At 40.7% G+C, this 24027-nt stretch overlaps 1 protein-coding gene across 1 annotated transcript in view; it reads right to left on the reverse strand.

Annotated features, from left to right (window-relative positions):
• The window catches only part of puf (ubiquitinyl hydrolase 1 puf), a 92136-nt gene that overhangs the window by 37871 nt on the left and 30238 nt on the right, over positions 1-24027 (reverse strand). The window contains exons 10-12 of the mRNA XM_067761172.1: positions 13927-15888; positions 4848-5889; positions 4668-4764 (exon numbers count right to left, since the gene is read on the reverse strand). Of these exons, the coding sequence (XP_067617273.1) occupies positions 4668-4764; positions 4848-5889; positions 13927-15888 (3101 nt within the window). The remainder of the gene's footprint in view (positions 1-4667; positions 4765-4847; positions 5890-13926; positions 15889-24027) is intronic.

A 24027-nucleotide genomic window follows, 5' to 3' on the forward strand; every position in this document is an offset into this window, starting at 1 on the left:
TTTGAGACCGACGCCAATGTGGTTTAACAAACGGTGCATTCCCTTATTTTCGCTAGAGCATGTATATGGATGTAGTATTAGAAATCAATTTTAGGTTTACCGCTGGGGCACCCCCATAAAATATGCCAATAGATTAGAAAATTATACATACAAATTTTCAGGCCAATCCAATAATGTTAACACGTGCCTCATTGAGGCCAAAGTTAGGAAAAACAGCGATTTGTCAGAGAAAATTATTTATGTTTCGTCAGTAAAAGTGAAACCATTTATGCCAGGAACTCGACTCGTATACCATTCGATAGGTAATTTTATTGTAATTTTTAATTTCCATGCAAACGTCTATGGACATTACAATATTCAATGGTATACGAGTCAAGTTCCTGGCATAAATGGTTTCACTTTTACTGACGAAACACTAAAATTTTTTCTGAAAAATCGCTGTTTTTCCTAACTTTGACCTCAATGAGGCACCTTTTAACATTATCGGATTGGTCTGAAACTTTGCAATAATCATTTTCTGATCTATTAGCACATTTTAGGAGGGTGCCCGAAAGATAGAGCAAGAATTAAAATTCACCATACACCTTGTAACCACCCTAATATAGCATATTGTTACGAATATTAGCAACACTAAGGGGTACTGTCATCTCTAAGCCGATGCTAAGCAGTCACTTGTATGCACATCAATAATTCAATCATTATGTCTAAACATATGTACGTACACGCAGCGGAGAAGCAATGCACAAACACATGCAGATATCTTATATGAGATGCTCCAAAAAGTATGCAATTATAATTGTGGAAGTGTCGCCCACAAATACACGCGCATATGAGAGCTACACACGTGCATCTGTAGTTATAATTATATACCAGTAAATAAGTAAATTCTGGAAGTGCCTAGAAGATGCAACGAGGAAATCACACAGTATAAAAGCAGCAACAGTAGAGACGCGACAATCAGTTTCATTTAAGCATTCCATCTGTCGAGCAGTAGCAGTGTTATTTTTGAAAGTACTTTAATAAAGGTCATTTTGCATTATTGAATAGTGGTGTTATTTATTCAACAGTTTAGTGATTCGAACGTTAGCGGAAGATTGCAAACAAGGGGAATTGCAGTAAATTCGTTACAATTGGTGTCAGAAGAGGAATTGTTGAATAAATTCCAGAGTTGCAGAGCACAACAAGGACATGGCGAAGTTAAGTGAATTAAGGATCATGCAACTGAAAAAGGAGTTGGAAGCCCGTGGATTGAATACAACCGGCAATAAGATCGAACTTCAAGCACGGCTACGAGACGCTATGGAGTCGGAAGGAATTAATGTGGACGATGATGTCTTTCATCCTGATGGGGACGAGACAACAACAAAAATTGAAGAGAAAAACGCAACATCGCAGGCAGTTACCAGCACAGATTTGAACGTGATATTAGCTGCAATATCTGCACAAACGTCGACAGTAACATCCAAGATGGAAACCCAACTGGAAGAACAGAAAACATATATGGCATCCCAACTGGAAGAGCAAAAGACATTTATGACATCTCAGTTGGCCGAGCAGTTGAAAGCACAGGAGGCCCGCATATCCTCGCAGCTGGAGGCACAGGAGATAAGGGTAACATCGAGGCTGGAGGCCCAGGATATAAAAATTTTACGGTTTGAGGAAAAAATCGAGGCCGAGGTGGATGCTTTGAGAGGACGTATCGAGCAGTTGCAACTAAATCGCCCAGCAGCTTAAACGAGTAATCCAAAGGTAAAAACACCTTCCTTTGACGGTTCTGTTCCTTTCCAGGTCTTTAAGCTACAGTTTGAGAAGACCGCAGCAGTGAACAACTGGAATGCTGAAGATAAAGTTGCTGCACTGTTCATGGCGTTGAAAGGGCCTGCAGCTGAGATTTTACAAACCATTCCAGAGGGCGAACGGAACTGTTACGAAGCATTGATGGGCGCTCTAGAGAGACGATACGGAACTGAGCATAGGAGACAGATATACCAAATGGAGTTACTGAACCGCTTCCCGAAGCCTGGTGAGACATTGCAAGAGTTTTCGTCGGATGTTGAAACGCTGGTACATTTAGCGAACGCGGACGCACCTGTGGAATACACTGAAAGGGTAAAGTTTCAGAGTTTTATAAATGGCATACGGGACGTCGAAACAAAGCGAGCTACATACGCAAACCCAAAGCCAACATTCGCAGAAACGGTATCACATGCTCTGATTCAGGAAACATCGTCGCTTCTGTGTAAGCCAGTTTTCAAAGCACGCCGTGTGGAAGTAGAAAGGCCATAGTGGGTAGACGCAATTTTAGAAGCTTTAAAAAGAACGCAACAGGGGAATAATGGTGCAATCAAATGTTTCAAGTGCGGTAACCCAGGTCACATTGCTCGTCGTTGCAGCACCGGTCCTGGTATTTCCAACTTGGGTGGCCGTAAACGCAAAGCTGGAGGAGATGAGCAAGAGCGTGCCAGATGTAAAGATCGAGAGCTAGCTCCAGCTGTTGAATGTACTGTGATATCTATCTCCCAAATCGAGCAGTCTTGCCGTCAAAGGAAAGCTGGATGGCAAGGAGCGTGTACTGACTGTAGATACGGGCGCATCTCACTCCTTAATTCGATCTGATTTGGTCAATAGGAGAGTAAAGCCATTTCCTGGAGCAAGGTTGCGTACGGTCACAGGCGAGTATAACCAAGTCCAGGGAGAAGTAATATGTGAAGTCTTAATTGGGAAGGTCATGGTTCTACACAAATTCATTGTTGATGAAGTCATATTGGGAGTGGACTTCTTAGTTGACCATGACATCAAGATCGATATGCAGAGAAGGGTTATACGTTATGAGGACCAGGATGTGCCACTTAACTTTAGTTTGGAGGAAGGGTTCAGCAGTAATCGAGTACTGGTGGAGAAGACTCGACAAAGACCACGGAAGTCAACGGTAAAGGTTGATGGATCGAATGCGCGAAATAAAGGGAAATCAAAAGTACCTGCGGGAGAAACACTGGCATTGACAAAACCAACGGGAAGCACGAAAACGAAGGAAAGAATTTCCCGAGGGTAGTTTCAAGCCAGGGCGCACCACTGTTGTGAAACGTGGGAACGATACTGATTATGCGAAGCCAATCCGTGAAGCGCAAGCTCTGCGAAGTAGTTCATTGGCCAAACAACAGAGTGCGAGGGAACGATCAATGATAATGAGTAGTAAGATGCAACGCAGGTACGATGAGAACAATAATTCGGAAGGTTTCTTGGAGGGAGATTTGGTACTGTTATACAACCCTCACCGGCGGGAAGGTGTCCCATCCAAATTTCGGTGCAGTTGGGAAGGCCCGTACAAAGTTGTGAAGAAGATCAGTGATACCATCTACCGCATACAAACCATTTGGAAACCACGAAATAGAAGAGTGGTACATTTGGAGATGCTAGCGGCGTTTAGATCGAGTAATTTGTGGAAGGCAGTGTAACGAATATTAGCAACACTAGAGGTACTGTTATCTCTAAGCCGATGCTAAGCAGTGACTTGTATGAACATCAATAATTCAATCATTATGTCTACACATATGTACGTACACGCAGCGGAGAAGCAACGCACAAACACATGCAGATATCTTATCTGAGATGCTCCCAAAAGTATGCAAGTATAATTGTGGAAGTGTCACTCTTAAATACACGCGCGTATGAGAGCTACACACGTGCATCTGTAGTTATAATTATATACCAGTAACTAAGTAAATTCTGGAAGTGCATAGAAGATGCAACGAGGAAATCACACAGTATAAAAGCAGCAACAGTAGAGGCGCGACAATCAGTTTGATTTAAGCATTCCATCTGCCGAGCAGTAGCAGTGTTATTTTTGAAAGTATTTTAATAAAGGCAATTTTGCATTATTCAATAGTGGTGTTATTTATTCAACAGTTTAGTGACTCGAACGTTAGCAGAAGATTGCAAATAAGGGGAATTGCACTAAATTCGTTGCAATATATATACGTATATGTATGTAGCAAGCATGCGTATTTATGTGTTCACATATTTACGTATAAATATGGCAATATACTTTCGTACAAAGCTGTCGATGGTAACTCGTTTTTTTGAATTCAGGTTTAAGTTATTATTATTTTAATTAATATTACTAAATATAGCGATAAAATTCATAGCAATGAAATGTACTTATGTGTAATTTATGCAAATAAAAAAAATACGTAAGATTAAAAATATATTTATACGGCTTTTATTTTTTCCACAGGTGTTAATGTCATAGGTATGAACAGAAAACTCTGTTGATGTAAAAGTTTACGCTATTGATCTAGAAAAAACAGAAATATCTGTTATTTCAATAGATTTCACTGTCAGTGTCATTTCGAGAACAAATACTGTTAATTTAACAGTGCACGCTGGTTATTTCGAATGAACAGAAATCCATTTCATATTAACAGTTTTGATTGGTATTCTTAGAGCGACAGTAATAATTGTTAATTTAACAAAACTATGGGTAAAGTACAATGACACAACTATTTTTGTTTATTTGACTACTAAAACGGCGAATTACGAATCAACGATTTGTGCGCAGTTGATTCAACATCTCAACATGAATAAAAATTGACAGAAATTTCGGTTGAATTGACCCGTATTTCGGTTGATTTTACCAGTCTTTTTCTTTCAGTGTACTAATTACTTACTCTAAACACTCCTCGATATCTTCATCCATCGCCTTTTTAGGATTCTCATCGCCATTCAACTGTTTTTCTAGTTCTTGTTTGCGTTTCTCGCGCTCCTCTGCAGAAAAACAATAGATAATAATATCGTATAATTTCAAAATTCACTAATGCGCGAATAAATATTAACACCATTTTACTTACCCTTATATTGATGAGGCATAAGCGTCTTTTCCACATAATCAGTCATATTTAAGAGCATAGGAAACGAAAAGTGTGTGTTAACTTTCTCCTTTAACATAGTTACCATATTAAAAGTATAACGCATTGTATTGAAACACAAAATTTGTGGTAACTTTTTGAAGCAAGCCCGTTTTTCCGCACGCACTTTTTTGCCACATTGTGAGCATGTGTACATATTATCACCTTCAAGCGTATCTTTTACGGTTACTTCATCAAGTGATTCCTGTAGATTACGCATATCAGCCACTTGACAACGTACCGTATAAAATTCTTCAGCGGTACGTGAAACATGACCACAATCGAGCGATACAACATTGTTACTTAGCGTACCACAGAAGAGTCGCTTTACAAGGTCTTTCAATTCTGGTGTCATTTCTTCTAACTTTGAGACAAGGTCAATAAAAAACTCAGCCATATCTTTTTGTTCGCCCGTATTTAGTGGTTGATGATCCATTTGATAGACGCGACAAAAAGATCGCGGATTATATGCTTTACGTTCTGATTCTAATAAATAAGCAAACATTCGTTGAAGTTCCAATAAAGTTGGTCCATGCTTTTGTGCTCCAGTCGGTGGTACATTGAGTATAGCGGCACGAGCTTGTGGCATCATATACAGATGTTGTATGCACGAGGCCATGTAACAGGTGGCTCCTAAATTCGTTAAACCAACATAGCCACATTCGGAACGTCCCTCATCGCGTGGCCAATAATCCCATGGATATGGTGCTTTGGCACCGGGTGTATGCTGTGCTAATAGTTTTGCATGTAAGAATACATAATTCTTTGGACTACTTTTACATAATTCTACTAAGAGATCGTACGCAGCTGCTCGTGATGTTGCTGATTTGCATTTTGGTTTGTGTCGATTCGTCGGCGATGGCATATCAAAAAGAAACTCAAAGATCCTATCTATGAACTGCAATGCTGAACCACTAAATTTGAATGTGGGGTCGTATTTTACGAAATTCGACATGAGATTGATTAAACCAACGAGACCATCATCCTGTTGAAAAAATAAAAGTTAAGATATGTATTAAGGTAGCTTACTAGAGGCTGCTAAGTCATTGTTCAGGCAAAAAGAGACACCTTTTCTAACACAAAGCTAAGATACACAAAGAGCAAGAGTTGGCCTACAGAAAACACGTTCAAAGCGTCCAGGGAGTACTTTGATTACAAGCCAACACTTTCTTTCAATACAAAATCCGAAAAAAACATCACAAGTGATGAAAACCATGAGAATAATCAAAGATAATGGAATTAATATCCCAAGACAATCAAACGAAATTTGGGACAAGGGGACTGCTAATCATTCGATTTATTTAACTTACGTCGATAAAAAAAGTACTTAGGCCATGTTATGCGGGGGATAAAATCCTGCCAACTTCAGCATAGCAGAATATAACCCAGTTGTATCCACCGATTTAAACTTCATTTCAATTTTGGTTTTAGTCCTCAAACCTGGAGTTCTTTCTCCGCCATTAAAGTGTTAATTAGGTTGTCCAACTCTTTCGTATGATATCGTAGTGGGAAATTTGTATTAAGGAGGGCTCCCAGAAACATGACCAATCCCAATTATTGCCCTTTATCATTCACTGGACTATATCTCCCCAGATAGGACTTTTCTCAATGAAAACTTTCCATTAAAATCTCTTAGCCCTGTTAATTTAATGTTTATTAACCTTCAACAGATCATCATACTCGTCCCATCACGACTCAGTTTCTGAAACTTTCGCCAGTTTAAAAATCAATTTTGCATTTTAACAAAACTCATCGCCATAATTCGGCAAGGCAGTCTTGCTTCTTCTTTGAGTCTTCCGCTACAGTGGTAATCTGTATGGGTTGCCCAAGATTCATTCCTATACAAGAAATAAATACTTAGCGCGATTTACATCTGAGGAGATTTAGGCCGAGCTTCTCTTTCAACTTGCGTCGCGCTCCTTTTAAATTTTTCTTCTCTAAATTACCGGGACGGGACCTACGACTTTTATGCCGACTCCGAACGATAGCTACAAGGCAGAATAATTTAGAAATACACTCGATGTGCTTGCCAAACCACCCACTGTCGAGGGACGTCCCAGCTAAGAAACACTTTTTCTTACTGAAAAAATGTCCACAACAGCACGGCAGCCGCCAATCCTTAACGTTACTGCTTATTCTGAGAAAACTCTCTTCCTATCTGTCCCGTTCCTTTCGCAAATCTGTTTCTTTGTTCGGGCTCGCAGACACCACGCTTCTCCTGATATCCAGGTCCAAAGCATTACTTAAAACGCTTTCTTCCTGCGATGCCATTATAGCCTTTAAAAGTTTTTGAGTAAATCACTTGACAGTATTAAATATGAGGGAAAATAACTATCCGTCACTGCATGGCCGCTTACGGTAAGGCCAAAGATACTTCACAAAGCAGCCAGGTATCGGGAAGGTTCAGCCATAGTACAGGTTTACACGTATGATATGTATGAGAAGGAAACAATTCCTTTCTCTTTCTAACACACTGCCGTTTGACACTTCGGTCAGTGTCAAACTATTGTGGAACATGCGTTTGACATTGAACGAAGTGTCAAAATTACCGGGGTTGTTGTCGTGGAAAGCGACGCAGGGAAACAAAAAAGGAGCGGAATATCAGATATGGGTTGCTGTGATGATAAATTTTTTTGAAAGAATTTAGTATGAAAATGTAGTGCACCTATATGGGTCCTACAGAAACTTACACAAAAGTCTTGAATTGGGGTATCTGAGGACGCGTAGCTATTCCAGTATTAAGAATACAAACACGGGTGCTAAGTTCTTCTACCCGTTCAAAAGTTCTCCGCGAAAAACAGTTTGAAACCGAGGTTGACTGCAATAACCCCTCCAAAAATGTGGAAAGAGAAAGTAAAAGACGCGTTTTGTTCTATTATCAATAGTCCGAAAAAAAGTATTCGAATTATTGGAAGCGAGGCAAAAACGCGTCTATTAAGACATCCCTCGACGGTTTTGGTCGTGTTTTAGCAATCGTCCCCGGTAATAAAGTATTACATTAACTAAAATGGTCCAAAACATATGGATTTTAGAGAGAGATGTAATTAAGTGCTCGTTTGAAAGTAAATAAGGATATTTCTTCGTAATTTTACGATAAACATTTTACGCAGTTTTCGTAAGCAGCTACACTGAAAGAAATGGTGCTAGTAAAATCAACAAATCGGTTCTGTTGTTCTTGACTTAACGGAGATTCGGTGAAATTGATCGAATTATGGTTAATTCGACCGAGTTCTTTGTCAAGCGAACAAATTAGTTTAGTCATTTCAACAGAAGAGAAATTGTCGCTCTTAAGTTAACAAAATTCTGTAAAATTGACAGATTCCTAATCAATCTAACTGATTTTTTGTTAACACAACTGATCTCACAGTCAATACATGAGCAAATTTCAAAGAGAATTTTACGCTCACTGCGCTCTCTACTTTGTACTTATGTATGCTGTGTACTATATGTATGCACATATTTACGTATGCATATGGCGGCCGCCATGGCGTGCTCCGCCTACCACACCGAAGACCTTGGGTTCACACCCCGGGCAAAGCAACATAAAAATTTTAGAAATAAGGTTTTTCAATTAGAAGAAAATTTTCATAAGCGGGGTCGCCCCTTGGCACTGTTCGGCAAGCACTCCGATTGTATTTCTGCGATGAAAAGATCTCAGCGAAAACTCATCTGCCTTGCAAATGCCGCAACATAGGTACTTTCGTACAAAGCTGTCGCAACAACTTTTTTTTGTTCATTTGACTACTAAAACGGTCAATTAAGAATCAACGATTTGTGTGCAGTTGATTCAACATCTTGTTGCGATGGATAAAAATTTACAGAAATTTCGGTTGAATTGACCCGTTTTTCGGTTGATTTTACCAGTATTTTTCTGTCATTGTACTACACTTCTTTTGGACCTCAGAAGTACAACAGTGCCAAATAGCATCCACAAAAAAAACGAACAAGAACAAGCATTTTATCAGGTGAGCGTGGCTGTGTAAGTGCGTGCTGCTACATATCCTACTTGTAGACCTTTACAATGGGTTCAGCTTAAACACAGTCAAATATACTCATTGGCTTAGAATCGTGCAATAGGCCCATTCTGGATTAAGGACATTAATCGGTAAAGGTTGTCGAAGCAATCAGTTTTAGGTTGTACTATAAGCATTAAACATCTCATGCGTGAATTCTATGCTCAAACATTCTCCAGGTAAACACATACTGCTACATAAAAATTTGCGCCTGTACTTAAATTTCTCCGCCGTTGTGCACCACTGGTCTAGACTATTTCCAGTTGTAAATGAGAATAGTTAGTTGTAAATGATAATAGGCGGTTGTAAATGAGAATAGTCAATTATAAATTAGAAAGCATCAAATAAAAATGCGAAAACGTAGTTTTTAATTGAGAATATAACAAGTAAGGACGGGACTGTCTTCGGCTGTGCCGAAGACTCCATACCTTTCATGAATGGGGCTGAACAATAATCTTATCTCATTCGTAATATTCAAATAATTGGCTGCATAAGATAAGAAATATACGCGATTTTTAGTATAAATATAAAATAAAAAATATGTAGGTAGGTAGTTTGTGTGAGGATGCAAAGTTTCACGTTTTTTGTAGTCTGCATGTAAAAACTATGACCACGAATCACTTATTTCAACAATATATGACGTAAGCGTAAGTTTTTGATGAAATTTGATACTTCTAGCCGTAAAAAAGGGGGCAGAAATTACAGTTTATATAGGGTATACACTATATATACAACCGATCTCTATGATTTTTTCAGACAACAATATACGCTATATATGTAAGCATTTGGTGAGATTTGAAGCTTCTAGCTGTTAAAATGGGGCAGATATTGCGAAAAGTTGCTTATCTGAACAACCGGTTGTGGGTGATATATGCTATATATACGACTGATCTCATCAATTTTTTCAGATAATTATATGTGCAATATACGAAAGTATATGGTGAAGTTTGAAGCTTCAATCTGATCAATTGAAGAAGATATAACAAAAATCCTCCTTTTCTGAAAAATCGGTTGTATCGGTCGACAAATGTCTAATCGGACACCTAATAACACCGGCTCACCAAATTTTATCAAGATATCTCAAAAATTCTAGTCCCTCAATTTAGCATACAAACAGACAGACGGATAGACGGACATGGCTAAATATACTCAGCTCTTCATCCTGATTATTTCGATATACTTAATGGTGGGTCTATCTATTTTCCTTAAAGGACCTACAATTTTGGGATTCGTGACGAAGTTAATATACCATTTCATTTCCATGAAAGGTATAAAAATGGTAATAAGGATAAGCTATGTTTGTGGCAGCGAGCATATACTCTAAGGATAATAACACTCGATGAAAAACTGATCTCTTCGCTCCATCCACCGGTTATTCTACATACATAAATATTGCAGGGATTTTCTACATAAAACATGCGTATTGCAATGTGTCATGTGTCCCTGCACTCATAGTTTTACTTTCCCCTACAGAGTTTCGTCGGGGATCAGTATTGGCGAGTACAATGCTAAATGCAGCACTTTCATTTGGCCATTTTAAGCATCAGCTATCATTGAATCGATTTTTAAGTGGCATGGCCTGTTCTCGCGCACCAAAACTGAGTCGTTTAAATCGTTCGCCTGCCCTTGCCATCGTTAAAAAACTGACCTTACTGAAGAAGCGCATGTGCTCATGCTGAACGGACCCCGATCTTGATCGACGACACTACAGACAGTGATATCGCGCCGAATAAATGAACAAGTGGAGCTTTCGCATATTCAGACTATGCTTTCTCATTTACACTTGGCTATTCTCATTTCTATGATGCTTTCGCATTTACATCTGACGCGTTTGCATTTTCATTTGACACTCTCTCATTTACAAATATCTTTTCTTATAGCAGAGCTACTATGATATAAAAAAGAAGGTAGTCCACTCAAAATTTGTTTACGTATTTGGAGATTTTTGAAGTCTCATAATTGTTATCATCCGGTGGCAAAGATCCTGAGCCAGATAAATAATTTTGCATGTAAGTGCAACAACAACGATTTGAGCCAGATAAATCCAGATAGAAGTCTGGTTCAATTTGTGAGCCAGATAATTTGTTAACTACTTCTTTTTAGTTTGGCAACGCTGTCTTTAATAAACCTACTTTTTCAAAAATAGATGTCGCTACTTAGCCTTTCGCCGTATGAGTTAAATGAAAAACAGCGGCGACATCTGCCTATCACATTTCACGTGTGCGAAAATTTCATCTACTTCTCAAGTCTCTCAATGATCCAGAGCATTCCCGTGAGAATTGAGCGTGAGCCTGAGCTGTGAAACTCACTGGATGACGGCAAATGTTTGTTGTTTTGCTAGAAGTGTTGCCATACCGTTACTGTTTAAGGCGAAATTGTGGCTTTTCGCGATAGAAATTTCCTTCAGGATGAAAACGCAATGGTCATCTGAGACAATAATAATATGCTTAGCACGATTTATGTGCATAAATATCAATTGAGAATACAGTAAAACATGCAATTTTATTCAAAAATAGTGGATAATGACTCATACATTGGTTAATGATTCATATCTTTATGACAGCTTGACCCCCAGACAGAAAAAATACACGAAAAAACTTGTTGTTCTAGCATGGCCATGTTATTATGCCTCTATAGTAGATATTTCTCAAGGAATGTTGAGCAAAAATGTACCTCCAAAGTCTGCAGTGAATGGTAGGTGTTTAATTTGTTACGTTTGTGCTTAAAGGGCACAGAATATGCCCCAAGGTGCCCCTAGTACAACGGGCAAAATAACTCATAACTAGTGGCTAACCTGCAGAGCTACAGGGCAATGTTCTCTGTAAAAAATGGTCCAATAATTCCCTCCTTAAGCGCTACGCTTGAATTATGCATTAAATAAAAAATGTTAACTTGTAGCCAATTTATCACCATTCAATTTCATAAAAATTGCGTTTAAGTATGCTAAACTCTTTAAAAAATGCGGTGTAGGTTTATAAGGACCTCCTTTGGGCAATCAATTGACAAACGTGCATGTTCTGTCAGCATGTTCTGAGCAAACGTACGGACACTTAAGAAGGCTATATTCCCTTGCTTTGTATACTTCAAGCCAAGTTTATTCCACCAAAGCAATTTTCGGGAGCTCCAAAAACTTATTAAAAACCTTCTTTTCTAGGCTGATATTTTTTTTTTTTATTTAAAATAACCCCGCAAATGTCAAATGGCTAACGTCACACTAAATGGAACTACCTCCATTCATAGTACAGGTCTACAAGTAGGATATGTAGCAGCACGCACATACACAGCTACGCTCACCTGACAAAATGCTTGTTCTTGTTCGTTTTTTTTTTTTTGTGGATGCTATTTGGCACTGTTGTACTTCTTAAGTCCAAGAAAAGTGTAATAGCTGCTAACGAAAAATGCGTTAAATTTTTATCGTAAAATTACAAAGAAATATCCGTATTTACTATCAAACGAGCACTTGATTACATCTCTGTTTAAAATCCATATGTTTTGGACAATTTTAATTAACAAATTCTGATACTTTATTACCGGGGACGATTGGTAAAACCGTGGGGGGATGTATTAATAGGCGCGTTTTTGCCTCGCTTCCAATAATTCGAATACTTTTTCGTCTTTGGACTATTGATGACAGGACAAAACGCGTCTTTTCATTTCTCTTTACACATTTTTGGACAGGTTATTGCAGTCGACCTCGGTTTCAAACTGTTTTTTGGGGAGAACTTTTAAACGGGTAGATTTCTGTAGGATCCATATAGGTGCACTACATTTTCATAATAATTCGTTCAAAAAAATTTACCATCACAGCAACCCATATCTGATATTCCGCTCCTTTTTTTTTGTTTCACTGCGTCGCTTTCCACGACAGCAACCCCGGTAATTTTGACACTTCAAACGCATGTTCCACGCAGGTTCCACTGAGTTCCACAATAGTTTGACACTGACCGAAGTGTCAAACCGCAGTGTGTTAGAAAGAGAAAGGAATTGTTTCCTTCTCATACATATCATACTTGTAAACCTGTACTATGCCTCCATTTTTTGTATCATGAGAGCGACGCTTTCGCAATTTCAATTGACTATTCTCATGTTCATATGACGTTTTCGCATTGATATTTGACGCTTTCTGATTTACAATTTATTAATCTAATTTACAATTAAAAAATCTTGTGTCCAAATGACGATTTCTCATTTACAAGGAACTATTCTAATTTCCAAATGACGCTTTCTCATTTAAAAAATAAATAAATGTAAGGCACGATAACCTCCGAAGTGATTTTAGGCCGAGCTTCTCTTCCAATTCGCGTCGTGCTCCTTTTTAATCTTTCCTACAAATTGGAGGGATGGGACCTACTTGTTTTATGCCGACTCCGAACGGCATCTGCGAGGCAGATGAGTCTTCACTGAGAGATTTCTTGGCAGAAATACACTCGGTGTGCTTGCCAAACACTGCCGAGGGACGAACCCGCTTAGAAAAATTTTCTTCTAATTGAAAAACCTTATTTCTAAAATTTTGACGTTGCTTTGCCCAGGGTGTGAACCCAGGGCATTCGGTGTGGTAGGCGGAGCACGCTACCATCTCATTTACAAGGAACTATTCTAATTTCCATATGACGATTTCTCATTTACAACTGGAAATGGTGTAGACGTTAGCGTTCATGAAGTAGAGAAAGATTCAGCGATTCAAATAGTTTAGTGTTCGCATAAAGTGCTAATATTTTAATTGAAATTTTTGGTGTAATTCAGGGAAGTGCTAATATGGATTAAATGGGCGCTTTCACAGAACCGTATATCAATTGTTGAGTGAAAACTTTCTGAATGCACCGTTGAGAAGTTACGATCCACTTAACGGAGCAATGCGTCAAATTTAATTTAATATTAATGGACCCTTCAGCTCATTTTCAATTTCAGTTAAATTTAAGTAAGTACTCGAATACCAAATGTAGGACGGCGTAAAAATCCACAAAATTTATAAAATCCATTATGAATTTTAATATTTTCTTTGGCCTTACCTGATAACCATGCCTGGTTTCATAAAAATCACGAGTCAATATACTCTGTGAGACCGATTGACATAATCGTTCAATATCAAACGATTCTCCTTCGTTTTCACTTTCCAAAGAGCACTTCACCATTTCTGGTGTCATGGTGTCGACGAGACGTGCTAGTAACCAAAAGTAATCGCGACAAGCTGGTCCATGCGGTTCTTTGCCCTCATCCGACAATAAATACTGCTGATGCTGTACATATGACGTCATCTTTTCGGCAAGTGGCAGAAATGATATTAATTTCCGTAGCAAGGGCGCTAACAAAACTTTATAGCTTTGCGTATTACCCAAACATATACGATAAAGTCCAGCGCAAATTTCGCGTCGTACTGCCGGTTCTGGGTCCTCTAAAATGAATTTTTGCAACCAATTACAATACTCTGGCTGTGTCCAAAGTACGCGACGTGCTTCTGCCGATGCATGAACAAAACTAACCATAATATTCATAGTAAATTGTACCACCTGCGCACGTCCCCAAAATCCAGTACGTAAATGATGATATTGATAAGGATATTGATATTGAAATTGTGTAGTTGGCATTAGTGCTGCATAATTATGATAGGCTTCATCATTAAGTATAGAAGCCAAACGGCGCAAACATGGATCTACAACCATTAACTCAAGCATGAAAGTATGTGGACGTGATACGACAACATGTATATCTTCAGCTTGTACTTCTTCAAAGCCTAAAAGCCAGAGTACGCGCATCAGACTGGCTAAACAATCATGCCGCCACTCATTCAACAATTCGCATGGATGTGAACTTTGTTGTAACTTCCCCGATATAAAAATTTCGTAGAGTAAACGTAAGCCACCGCAACGCACAAATACTTCGCTCCATTTCATGTCGTGTACAGAACGTACATTGGAAACTGATAAAGCAGTGGTAGCAGCGCTAGTACCACCACAATTACCCGTTACAGCACTACTACTCGTGTCCACTGCGCTGTTCACCAGTCTACTCTCCTTATCATCACTGATATTAGCATTACTATCGCTCCGCTTAAGACGTTTATGTGGTCTACCCATTAATGTCTGATTATTTTCCTTATCATGGTTTGGCGCGTCTTCGCCGGGCATTTCACTGGCACACTCACTTTCAGCACTAGCACTTTCAATTTCTTTTTGTGTGGCTGCTTCATAGTTGTCTTTGTGGGACAGTGATTCCAAGGCAGCACCAGCACTGCTAGCACTTCCGTTGCCACTTCCACTGACGCTGCCACTTACACTACCGCTGCCGCTGCCGCTACCACTACTACTACAACCACTACTATTACCGCTATTGTTGCGTTTGTTTTCCTCTTTTGCATTCGCACTTTCATTGCTGTTCCGACGTCTGCTTGAACTACGTTTTGAAGCATTGCTTCCGCTTTTAGTATTACGCACATATTGATCCAAAGGTATCACATTACCATTAGCACCACCAAACCCACAGCATGTCGAACCATTACCACTACCCGCCCCCTTTTGCTGCAATACACTATTTAATGTCAGACTCTCGACAATATGTAATGAATACATGAATTTTTGTAAGTTACTCCAATCAAGTAATTGATTGAGCTTTTGTTTTATCTCTTTCCGTTTGTTGGCTTGTTCTTCTTCATTACTAAGTCGTTCGAAAGTGCTAAGATCGTTGTTCAGATCTTTAAATGCATCTAATATAAGCGGATTTGTTGGTAATATAGCCAAGATATCCCAGACGCGTCTGGAAAGCAATTGTGCTTTGGTGTGTAATTGCAAATTTGAACTTTGTGGTTTCATATCGCCCAATGTTTGCATTAAACAAAAAAGTTTTTCAAAGTAATGCGGTTGCAGCAAAAGTACCGTTGGTAGACATTCTTTAGGCGGTGGTGGCTGCATGGATGGATGATCAAGATTTGTCTCTTTTCTTCTGGCACCGCGTCCTCCCAAAGATACATAAACAATCTGAAAGCAGTAAAATTTATTAAAAATATATGTCATACTTTAAAATCAGGTAGCACTTTGGTGTTTAAAATCGTCGCTTTCAAAGCGAGGCTATTTAAAAATTTATATTTTTATTTCTTAAATGCATAATTTTTCTTCACACCAAATTTTATTAATTCAGCTGTACTCTTATATCAGGAAATGCATGTTGTTGTATTAACAGTGCTTTGCCCCATTCAATGGACACGACCAATCACAAATTGTCATCAAATTGTCTAACGGGAGTCCAAGGAAACTGGCTGTTTCAACAGGGGCGGACCATAGGGAGATGGGTGTTAGAGGCGTAGGTTCCACATTACAATTGACGAGATGGTTGGCGTCATGTGGGGACACATCACATGCAGGACATACATTACGTATGTCGGGGTTGATTCTGGACAAGTAAGAGTTTAACCTGTTACAGTATCAAGAACGAAGTTGGGCCAGGGTGACTCGTGTTTCGCTTGGTAGTGTGCTTTCTTCTTCTGCAAGGGTGGGATATTACATATTAATAACGGGGTTAACAGGGCGTTTACCGATTCTCTGTAGATTTGGCTAAGGGCCTGCTTATGCTTGCCTGGATCAAACGGCAGTGTTGGCAGGTGTAGGATCTCGTTATAGTGCTTTAGGAGATGTTCCCTTAACCCCCGTGGACGCGGTGCTAAATCAAGCAGTTGTTTGCTGGGATGTCCTGGTTTGTGACAATTAAGCAAGAACTGTTTGTTCAGCATTTCATTGTGCTCTATAATATTGTGACGAATATTAGTGACACTAAGTGATACTCACATCACTAGTCTGATGCTAAGTAAATGAAGCCACAACAACAATAAAGCAAGCTGCTACACTTGTATGTACGTAATCAAATTAATCATTATGTCTACACACATACATACAAGGCAACAGAGGGAGATACTCACAAACGCATGTCATCATCAGCCGCTCACATATGTATACACACGCATATGGATACAAATTACAAATATACGTGTATATAGCTGGTAAACAAGCAGCAGGTTCACAAAATTACTAGACCTTAGGAGAAATGGGTGAACGAGGAAACTGAAGAGTATAAAAGCAGCGCAAGCTGAGGCAGCACGAATTCAGTTTGTTTTGAACACGCTATCAGTTGCGAAGTGAAGCTTAATTGTGAAGCAGTCTAATAAAGACCATTTTGTAATACAGAATATTGGAGTGTTTTATTCAACAGTTTAGCGATACGAACGTAAGCAGACGTTTGCAAATAAGCGGAGTTCCCGGAAATTAGTTGCAATATTGAGCTCTTTGGCCTCACTATGTAGATGGTGTTCGGGAGTCATAAGGAGACATCCGGTGGCAGTTCTGATTGCAGCATTTTGACAGGCCTGTAGCCGTGTATAGAAGTCCACGAAAGTGGGGAAAGCTTCTGACCGCCATTCACCTGGGAATGGCCAGAGCGATTCTTTTGCATGCGGTTTAAGCAGCTCACTACTGCCGGTCGCTTGCGGCCAAGTATCCTCTGGGTAGCGGTTAAGCATCCGTTTAGCGGTGAGCTAATGTGAGAAGGCGACAACCTGGCTAGGCCACTCTGACATAATCGGTTTAAGGGCTAGCCGGGGGAGATCTCATCGACAGCGTCTGTACACCTCTAGGTGTGGCTGCAAGCGGGCGTCTGTCTTGGAGCAAGCGGGCGTCTGTCTTGGAGCAAGCGGCTCGCTATATAAACGTGCAAGTAATATTTTCACCCCCGCTGAGCGGGTTGTGCGCTGGACTTGGGACCCGCCACGTAAAACCATACTCCAATGAAATATAACAACAAGCCTCCGATAAATACACTCTCTATTGATGACGACCATGGCAAACGTTTGAAGGACAATGAATTGAGGGCATGCACCTGGAACGTCCGATCCCTGAATGGGATTGGTGCAGATGCCCGGCTGGTTTATGTCTTCGTCAAAGCAAAATCTGACATCGCCTCCAACCAAGAAATGCGTTGGACGAAGCAAGGAAAAAAGAAGATCAAAAATTGTGACATCTATTGGAGTGGCCATACGAATAAGCGCAGTTTCGGCGTCGGATTCGTGGTGGGAGAGAGACTTTGTCGTCAAATGCTGGCGTTCACGCCTATGGACGAGCGTCTCGCCGATATCCCAATAAAAGCAAAATTTTTTAATATATCATTCATCTGCGCCCATGCGCCGACAGAGGAGAAAGACGATGAGGTGAAAGACACTTTTTATGAACAATAAGAACGCACATACGAGCGCTGCCCCCGTCATGATATAAAAGTCGTGCTTGGCGACTTTAACGCCAGGGTGGGCAAAGAAGGTGTTTTTGGCCCTACAGTCGGAAAGTTCAGCCTACACAATGAAACTTCTCCTAACGGACTGAGGCTGATTGACTTTGCCGGTGCTCGAAACATGGTCATATCCAGCACGAGGTTCATGCATAAAAAGATACATCAAGCTACATGGTTGTCTCCTGATCGAAATACTCGCAATCAGATCGATCACGTGCCTCCAGTGTTTTAGATGTGCGCACGATCCGAGGACCTAACATCGACTCGGACCATTATCTCGTTGCAGCCAAAATACGCACCCGCCTCAACGCGGCTAAAACCAAGGAACAAAAAACACAAGGAAAGCTAAACGTCGAAAAGCTTCAATCACAACAGACTGCCAATGATTTCGCAACTCGACTCTCACATCTGCTCTCTGTGAGCACAACTTATCCTGAAGGAATACAGGAGCAGTGGGAGCATATCTCCAAACCACTTCGTACTGCCGCCGAGGAAAAAATTGGTTACCGGCGGCCACGAAAAAACAACTGGTACGATGAAGAATGCCGCGTTGCAGCCGAAAGAAAAGACGCTGCCCACAGGGCTACGTTAAAAGCGAGCGCGACAAGAGGAGTGTGTGAACGCTATCGTGAGTTGGAAAGGGAAGCGAGACGCCTTTTGAGGAAGAAAAAAGCAGAAGCAGAAAGGCGTGAGTGCGAGGAACTTGAGCTGCTAGCCACCAGGAATAACGCCCGAAAATTCTACCAAAAAATACGGCGACAGACGGAAGGTTTTAAGACCGGGCCAAACTCCTGTAGGAATGAAAACGGCGACCTTGTAACTGATGTCCAGAGAGTGCTTAGATTATGGAGGGAATACATCTCTGCTCTCCTAAATGGAGGCAGCAATTCACCGCGCAGAGATGAAGAACCCGATCCCGCAATTGATGATGATGGAAGATATGTCCCCCCGCCCGATTATGACGAAGTTAGAATAGCAATAACGAGATTGAAAAACAACAAGGCCGTGGGCCCTGATGGATTGCCGGCGGAGCTATTCAAGTACGGCGGCGAGGAGTTGGTAAGGCGCATGCAGCAGCTTCTTAGCAAAATATGGGCGGACGAGTGCATGCCCGACGGTTGGAATCTAAGTGTTCTTTGTCCAGTCCACAAGAAGGGGGATACTGCAAAATGCACCAACTATCGTGGAATCAGCCTTCTTAATATCGCATATAAGGTCCTTTCAAGTGTATTGTGCGAAAGATTGAAGCCCACCGTGAACCGGCTGATTGGACCTTATCAGTACGGCTTCAGACCTATTAAATCTACCATCGACCAGATTTTCACAATGCGCCAAATCTTGGAAAAACCCCGTGAAAAATGTGTGTCGATTACATCACCTCTTCGTCGACTTTAAAGCCGCCCTCAACAGCACGAAAAGGAGCTGCCTATATGCCGCTATGTCTGAATTTGGTTTCCCCGCAAAACTTATACGGCTGTGCAAAATGACGTTGAGCAACACCATCAGCTCAGTCAGAATTGGGAAGGACCTCTCCGAGCCGTTCGAAACTAAACGAGGTTTCAGACAGGGTGACCCCTATCGTGCGATTTCTTTAATTTGATGCTGGAGAAAATTATACTATCTGCAGAACTTAACCGCACTGGAACAATATACTATAAAAGCGTGCAATTACTGGCATATGCTGATGAAATTGATATCATCGGCCTAAACACCCGCGCTGTTAGTTCAGATTACTCCAAACTGGAAAAAGAAGCGGTAAAGATGGGTTTGATGGTGAATGAGGACAAAACGAAGTACCTGCTGTCATCCAGCAAAGAGTCAGTGCATACGCGCCTTGGCAACCACGCTACTGTTGGCAGCCATAATTTCGAAATAGTAAAAGACTTCGTTTATTTGGGAACCAGCATCAACACTATCAACAACACCAGCACTAAAATCCAGCGAAGAATCAATCTTGCCAATAAATGCTACTTTGGACTAGGTAGGCAATTGAAAAGTAAAGTCCTCTCTCGGCGAACGAAAATCATACTCTACAAGTCACTTATCGTACCCGTCCTGCTATATGGGACAGAAGCATGGACCATGACAACAGCAGATGAAGCGGCTTTGGGAGTGTTCGAGAGAAAAGTTCTCCGAAAGATTTATGGACCTCTACGCGTTGGCGATGGCGAGTACCGAAGAAGATTTAATGATGAGCTGTACGAGCTATACGCAGACATCAACATAGTCCAGCGAATTAAAACGCAGCGGCTGCGCTGGCTAGGCCATGTTATGCGAATGAATGATGATGCTCCGGCCAAGAAAGTGTTTCTATCGGAACCCGCCTATGGAAGCAGAGGTAGAGGGCGGCCCCCACTCCGTTGGAAGGACCAGGTGGAAAATGATTTAAACTCCCTTGGTGTGACTAATTGGCGCCAGTTGGCGGAGCGAAGGAGCGACTGGCGCGCCTTGTAGGACGGCCATAACCGTTAAGACGGTTAAGCGCCAATTAAGTAAGTAAGTAAGTAAGTAGCCTTTTCCAGTGTGTATTTTTAAGACCAGGCTACCATACTGGTCACACGTAGCTCATGAGCGGCCGGCCAATTGCTTTGTACGTGGTTAGCAACGTTTCTTTATCTTTTCCCCATGTTCTGCCGGCAAGCGACTTGAGGATTTAGAAAAAATCTCGGTGGCATGAGCTTTGAAGGTTAGAGTATTATCGAACGTTACCCCTAAAATCTTTGGGTGATTGACAGTCGGTAGTGTGACACCATCGACGCGTACGTGCAATATTTGCGACATTTGTTCCTTCCATGTCGTAAACAGGGTGGCCGTGGATTTTATCGGCGATAATGCCAAGTTGCGCGAGGTGAAGAAACCGGAAAGATCGGGGAGATAGCTGTTTATTTTAGAAACTAATTCATCAACTGAAGGGCCAGGTCCTGTAGCCATAATCGTGCAGTCGTTAGCATAGGAAATAATTGTGACTCCTTCTGGTGGGAAGGGAGTTTTGATATGTAAAAATAAAAACAGAAACGGGGATAGGACACCACCCTGTGGAACCCCCTGTTTAATTTTTCTAGGTGTAGTAATTTCGTTCCTAAATTCAACCGACGCTTGCCGACCACTCAGATAATTAGCGGTCCATCTTTTTAGACAAGCAGGATGGCTTCTATGTCTTGGAGTAGCGTGCCGTGGTTGACTATGTCAAAAGCTTTTGACAGCTTAAGTGCCACGAGCACCGGCCTATGATGGGGTTTTTGCTGATTAAATTAAGTAATTAATCTAAGTGTTAATGGCATTGAGCGCGGTGGTGGTGCTGTGCATTTTACGGAAGCCATGTTGGTGCGTGGCTAGGCGAAGATTTGCCGTAAAATGAGGGAGCAAAACGGTTGCCAATGTCTTAGCTACTGGCGAAAGGAGTGATATCGGTCGATAAGAGTCGCCGTAAGCTGGTTTGCCAGGCTTTAGTAGCGGGATTATCCATGCCATTTTGAATTTGTCGAGAATGACTTAGGATTCCAGTGACATGTGTCAGGTATTTTATTCCCTCATCGCCAAGGTGTTTAAGCATTGGCATGGCTATTCCGTCGGGGCCTATCGACTTGGAGGGCCTTGTCTTACGGATGGCTGCTTCAACCTATGTGGGGGTGATGGTAATGGGTGGGACGTTGTGTTTATGTTTATGGGCTCGTCTGTTGGCACGACGTCTGGCTTTGCCTACACAATTGTTGTCGGCAAAAGCCGCTCGCGCATTTCTTCGAATCAGATAAAGTTTTATCACCGAAGGCTATAGACACTTTATCATTGTTTTTAGTAGGATTAGACAAGGATTTGACGGTTGACCACAATTTACCAACACCCGCAGATAGGTTGCAGTTCTTTAGATGCTCCTCGCATTTGGTAGGTTTATGTTCATTTACCAGCCGCACGATATCCAAGTTAAGACTCCTAATAAAGGGGTCTCTAGGGTTGAGGTGTCTCGCAAGGTCACGTTCTCTTGCTAAATTTGCGGCTTCGGCCGGGAAATGCGGTATGATTTCAGGTATTCTACCGGCCGGACATCGGTCGGAACGGGAAGAGCAGCGAAATATTGGTTCGTAAAGGTTGTGTAATCTTCCCAAGTCCGCTTTTCAGAGGTGATAAAGTTGGCAGGTCGCCCAATTGAAAGGAGTATGTGCAGGTAATCAGAAGCTAAAATAAGGATCGGTTGCCATTCCACGCAATTTATGAGCCCTGCGCTGACGATTGAGATGTCAGGTGAGCTGTGGCAATTACCTGCAATTCTGGTGGGGCATCGCCGTTTATCGTGCAGAAAGTTGTATTGTCTATTTGCTCTGCTAGCTGCCTGCCTCTGCTGTCATCTGGCAAGCTAGAATGCCACAGATCATGGTGAGCGTTGAAATCGCCAAGGATAAGACAGAGTAGCTCACTGATATCAGGGCGATAGCCACTTGGACAGCAGGTGGCAGGGGGAATATAGATGTTAATTATTTCTAGGTCAACAGCAAATGCCTTTAGCGGCCTATCGAAAAAATGTTCCCCTGTTTCGCGGATAAAAACTGATTTCCATGCACAGACACGGACTTTCTTAGCGGTGAATTTCTTTCATTCAACTAAAATTCATTTTCATGGTGGAATCTGATTCGTTCAAAGGTTTTTTGCCAAATTTTATTTTGCGGCACAACCGAATTGGAGTTCATTGGCCGGCTGCTGTGTACAAACTTAATATTATGTAAGCATAATATTGCGTGATTCACACCTAGCTCGTTTATTTCTTTGTCGAAAGTTGGTAGTTTTTTATGTGTACTTCGTTTTTGTAAAATTATCAAACTTCAATTTATAGAAGCAAAATACACAGAAAAAATTACCAAATTCGGACTAACGAACTAACGGGTCAGGTGTGTCTTATTAGCTTTTGGGGGTAACTTCGTGAGCTCTCGGTATTACTTTTGGAAATATTTTGGGATTATTTTGAGATCTTTTCAGAACTATTTTGAGCAATCCGAATATTTTGGGATCATTGCGTCGGTGGCATTTTTTTTTTTTTAATTGTTTCGGCGTTATTTACTACACTAACTTCCCCTCATTTCGTTACTCATTTGGAATCACAGTATTATTATAGCGGTTATTTCAAGATCACTTTGGGATGGGTTTAAATTTTATTTCCGAGTAAATAAAAGGCCGCAGTCGTTATTTCCTTTTCTCGAATGCCGTTATTTTCCTTTTGAAAATTAAAAAATTCCTGCAAAATGACTAAACTTATTTTTTTTTTTTTTTTGTGAAATAAATACCCGTAGTTGAATGAAAGAGGCCCTTTATTTTTCCTTTTTCAATTGTTAGTACTTTTAACAACATTTATGTTCGGGGAAAGTAAACAAATAACTTATTAATTCATACAACAATACCTAAATTTAAATAAATCAAAATGACGGTTTGTGGCTTTATACATATTAACGTATTGTAACGAATTTTAGGAAATTCCGCTTATTTGAAACCTTCTGCTAACGTTCGAATCGCTAAATTATCGAATAAACCACCCCAGTATTCAGTATTGCAAACTGGTCTTTATTTAGATTACATTGGGAGTAGAACTTCAAAATTATACTTCACAACCAATAGCGTGTTTAAATCAAAACTGATTCGTTATTCCTCAGCTTGCGCTGCTTCTATACTCTCCGTTTCCTCCTTCACCCAATTCTCCTAAAGTCTAGTAATTTAAGTACATTGGAACGATTTTCCGTCATCCCTTGTCAAATTTGGTTTTGAAAACGAAAATCGACACTGATGATGGCACAACGCCGGAACCGGGTTGTCTCGAAACCAAATTTGACAAGGACTGACGGAAAATCGTTCCAATATATCAT

The sequence above is a fragment of the Eurosta solidaginis genome, chromosome 1 (genome assembly GCF_040869045.1).
Source record: "Eurosta solidaginis isolate ZX-2024a chromosome 1, ASM4086904v1, whole genome shotgun sequence".
In the NCBI taxonomy this organism is placed as follows: Eukaryota; Metazoa; Arthropoda; class Insecta; order Diptera; family Tephritidae; genus Eurosta; species Eurosta solidaginis.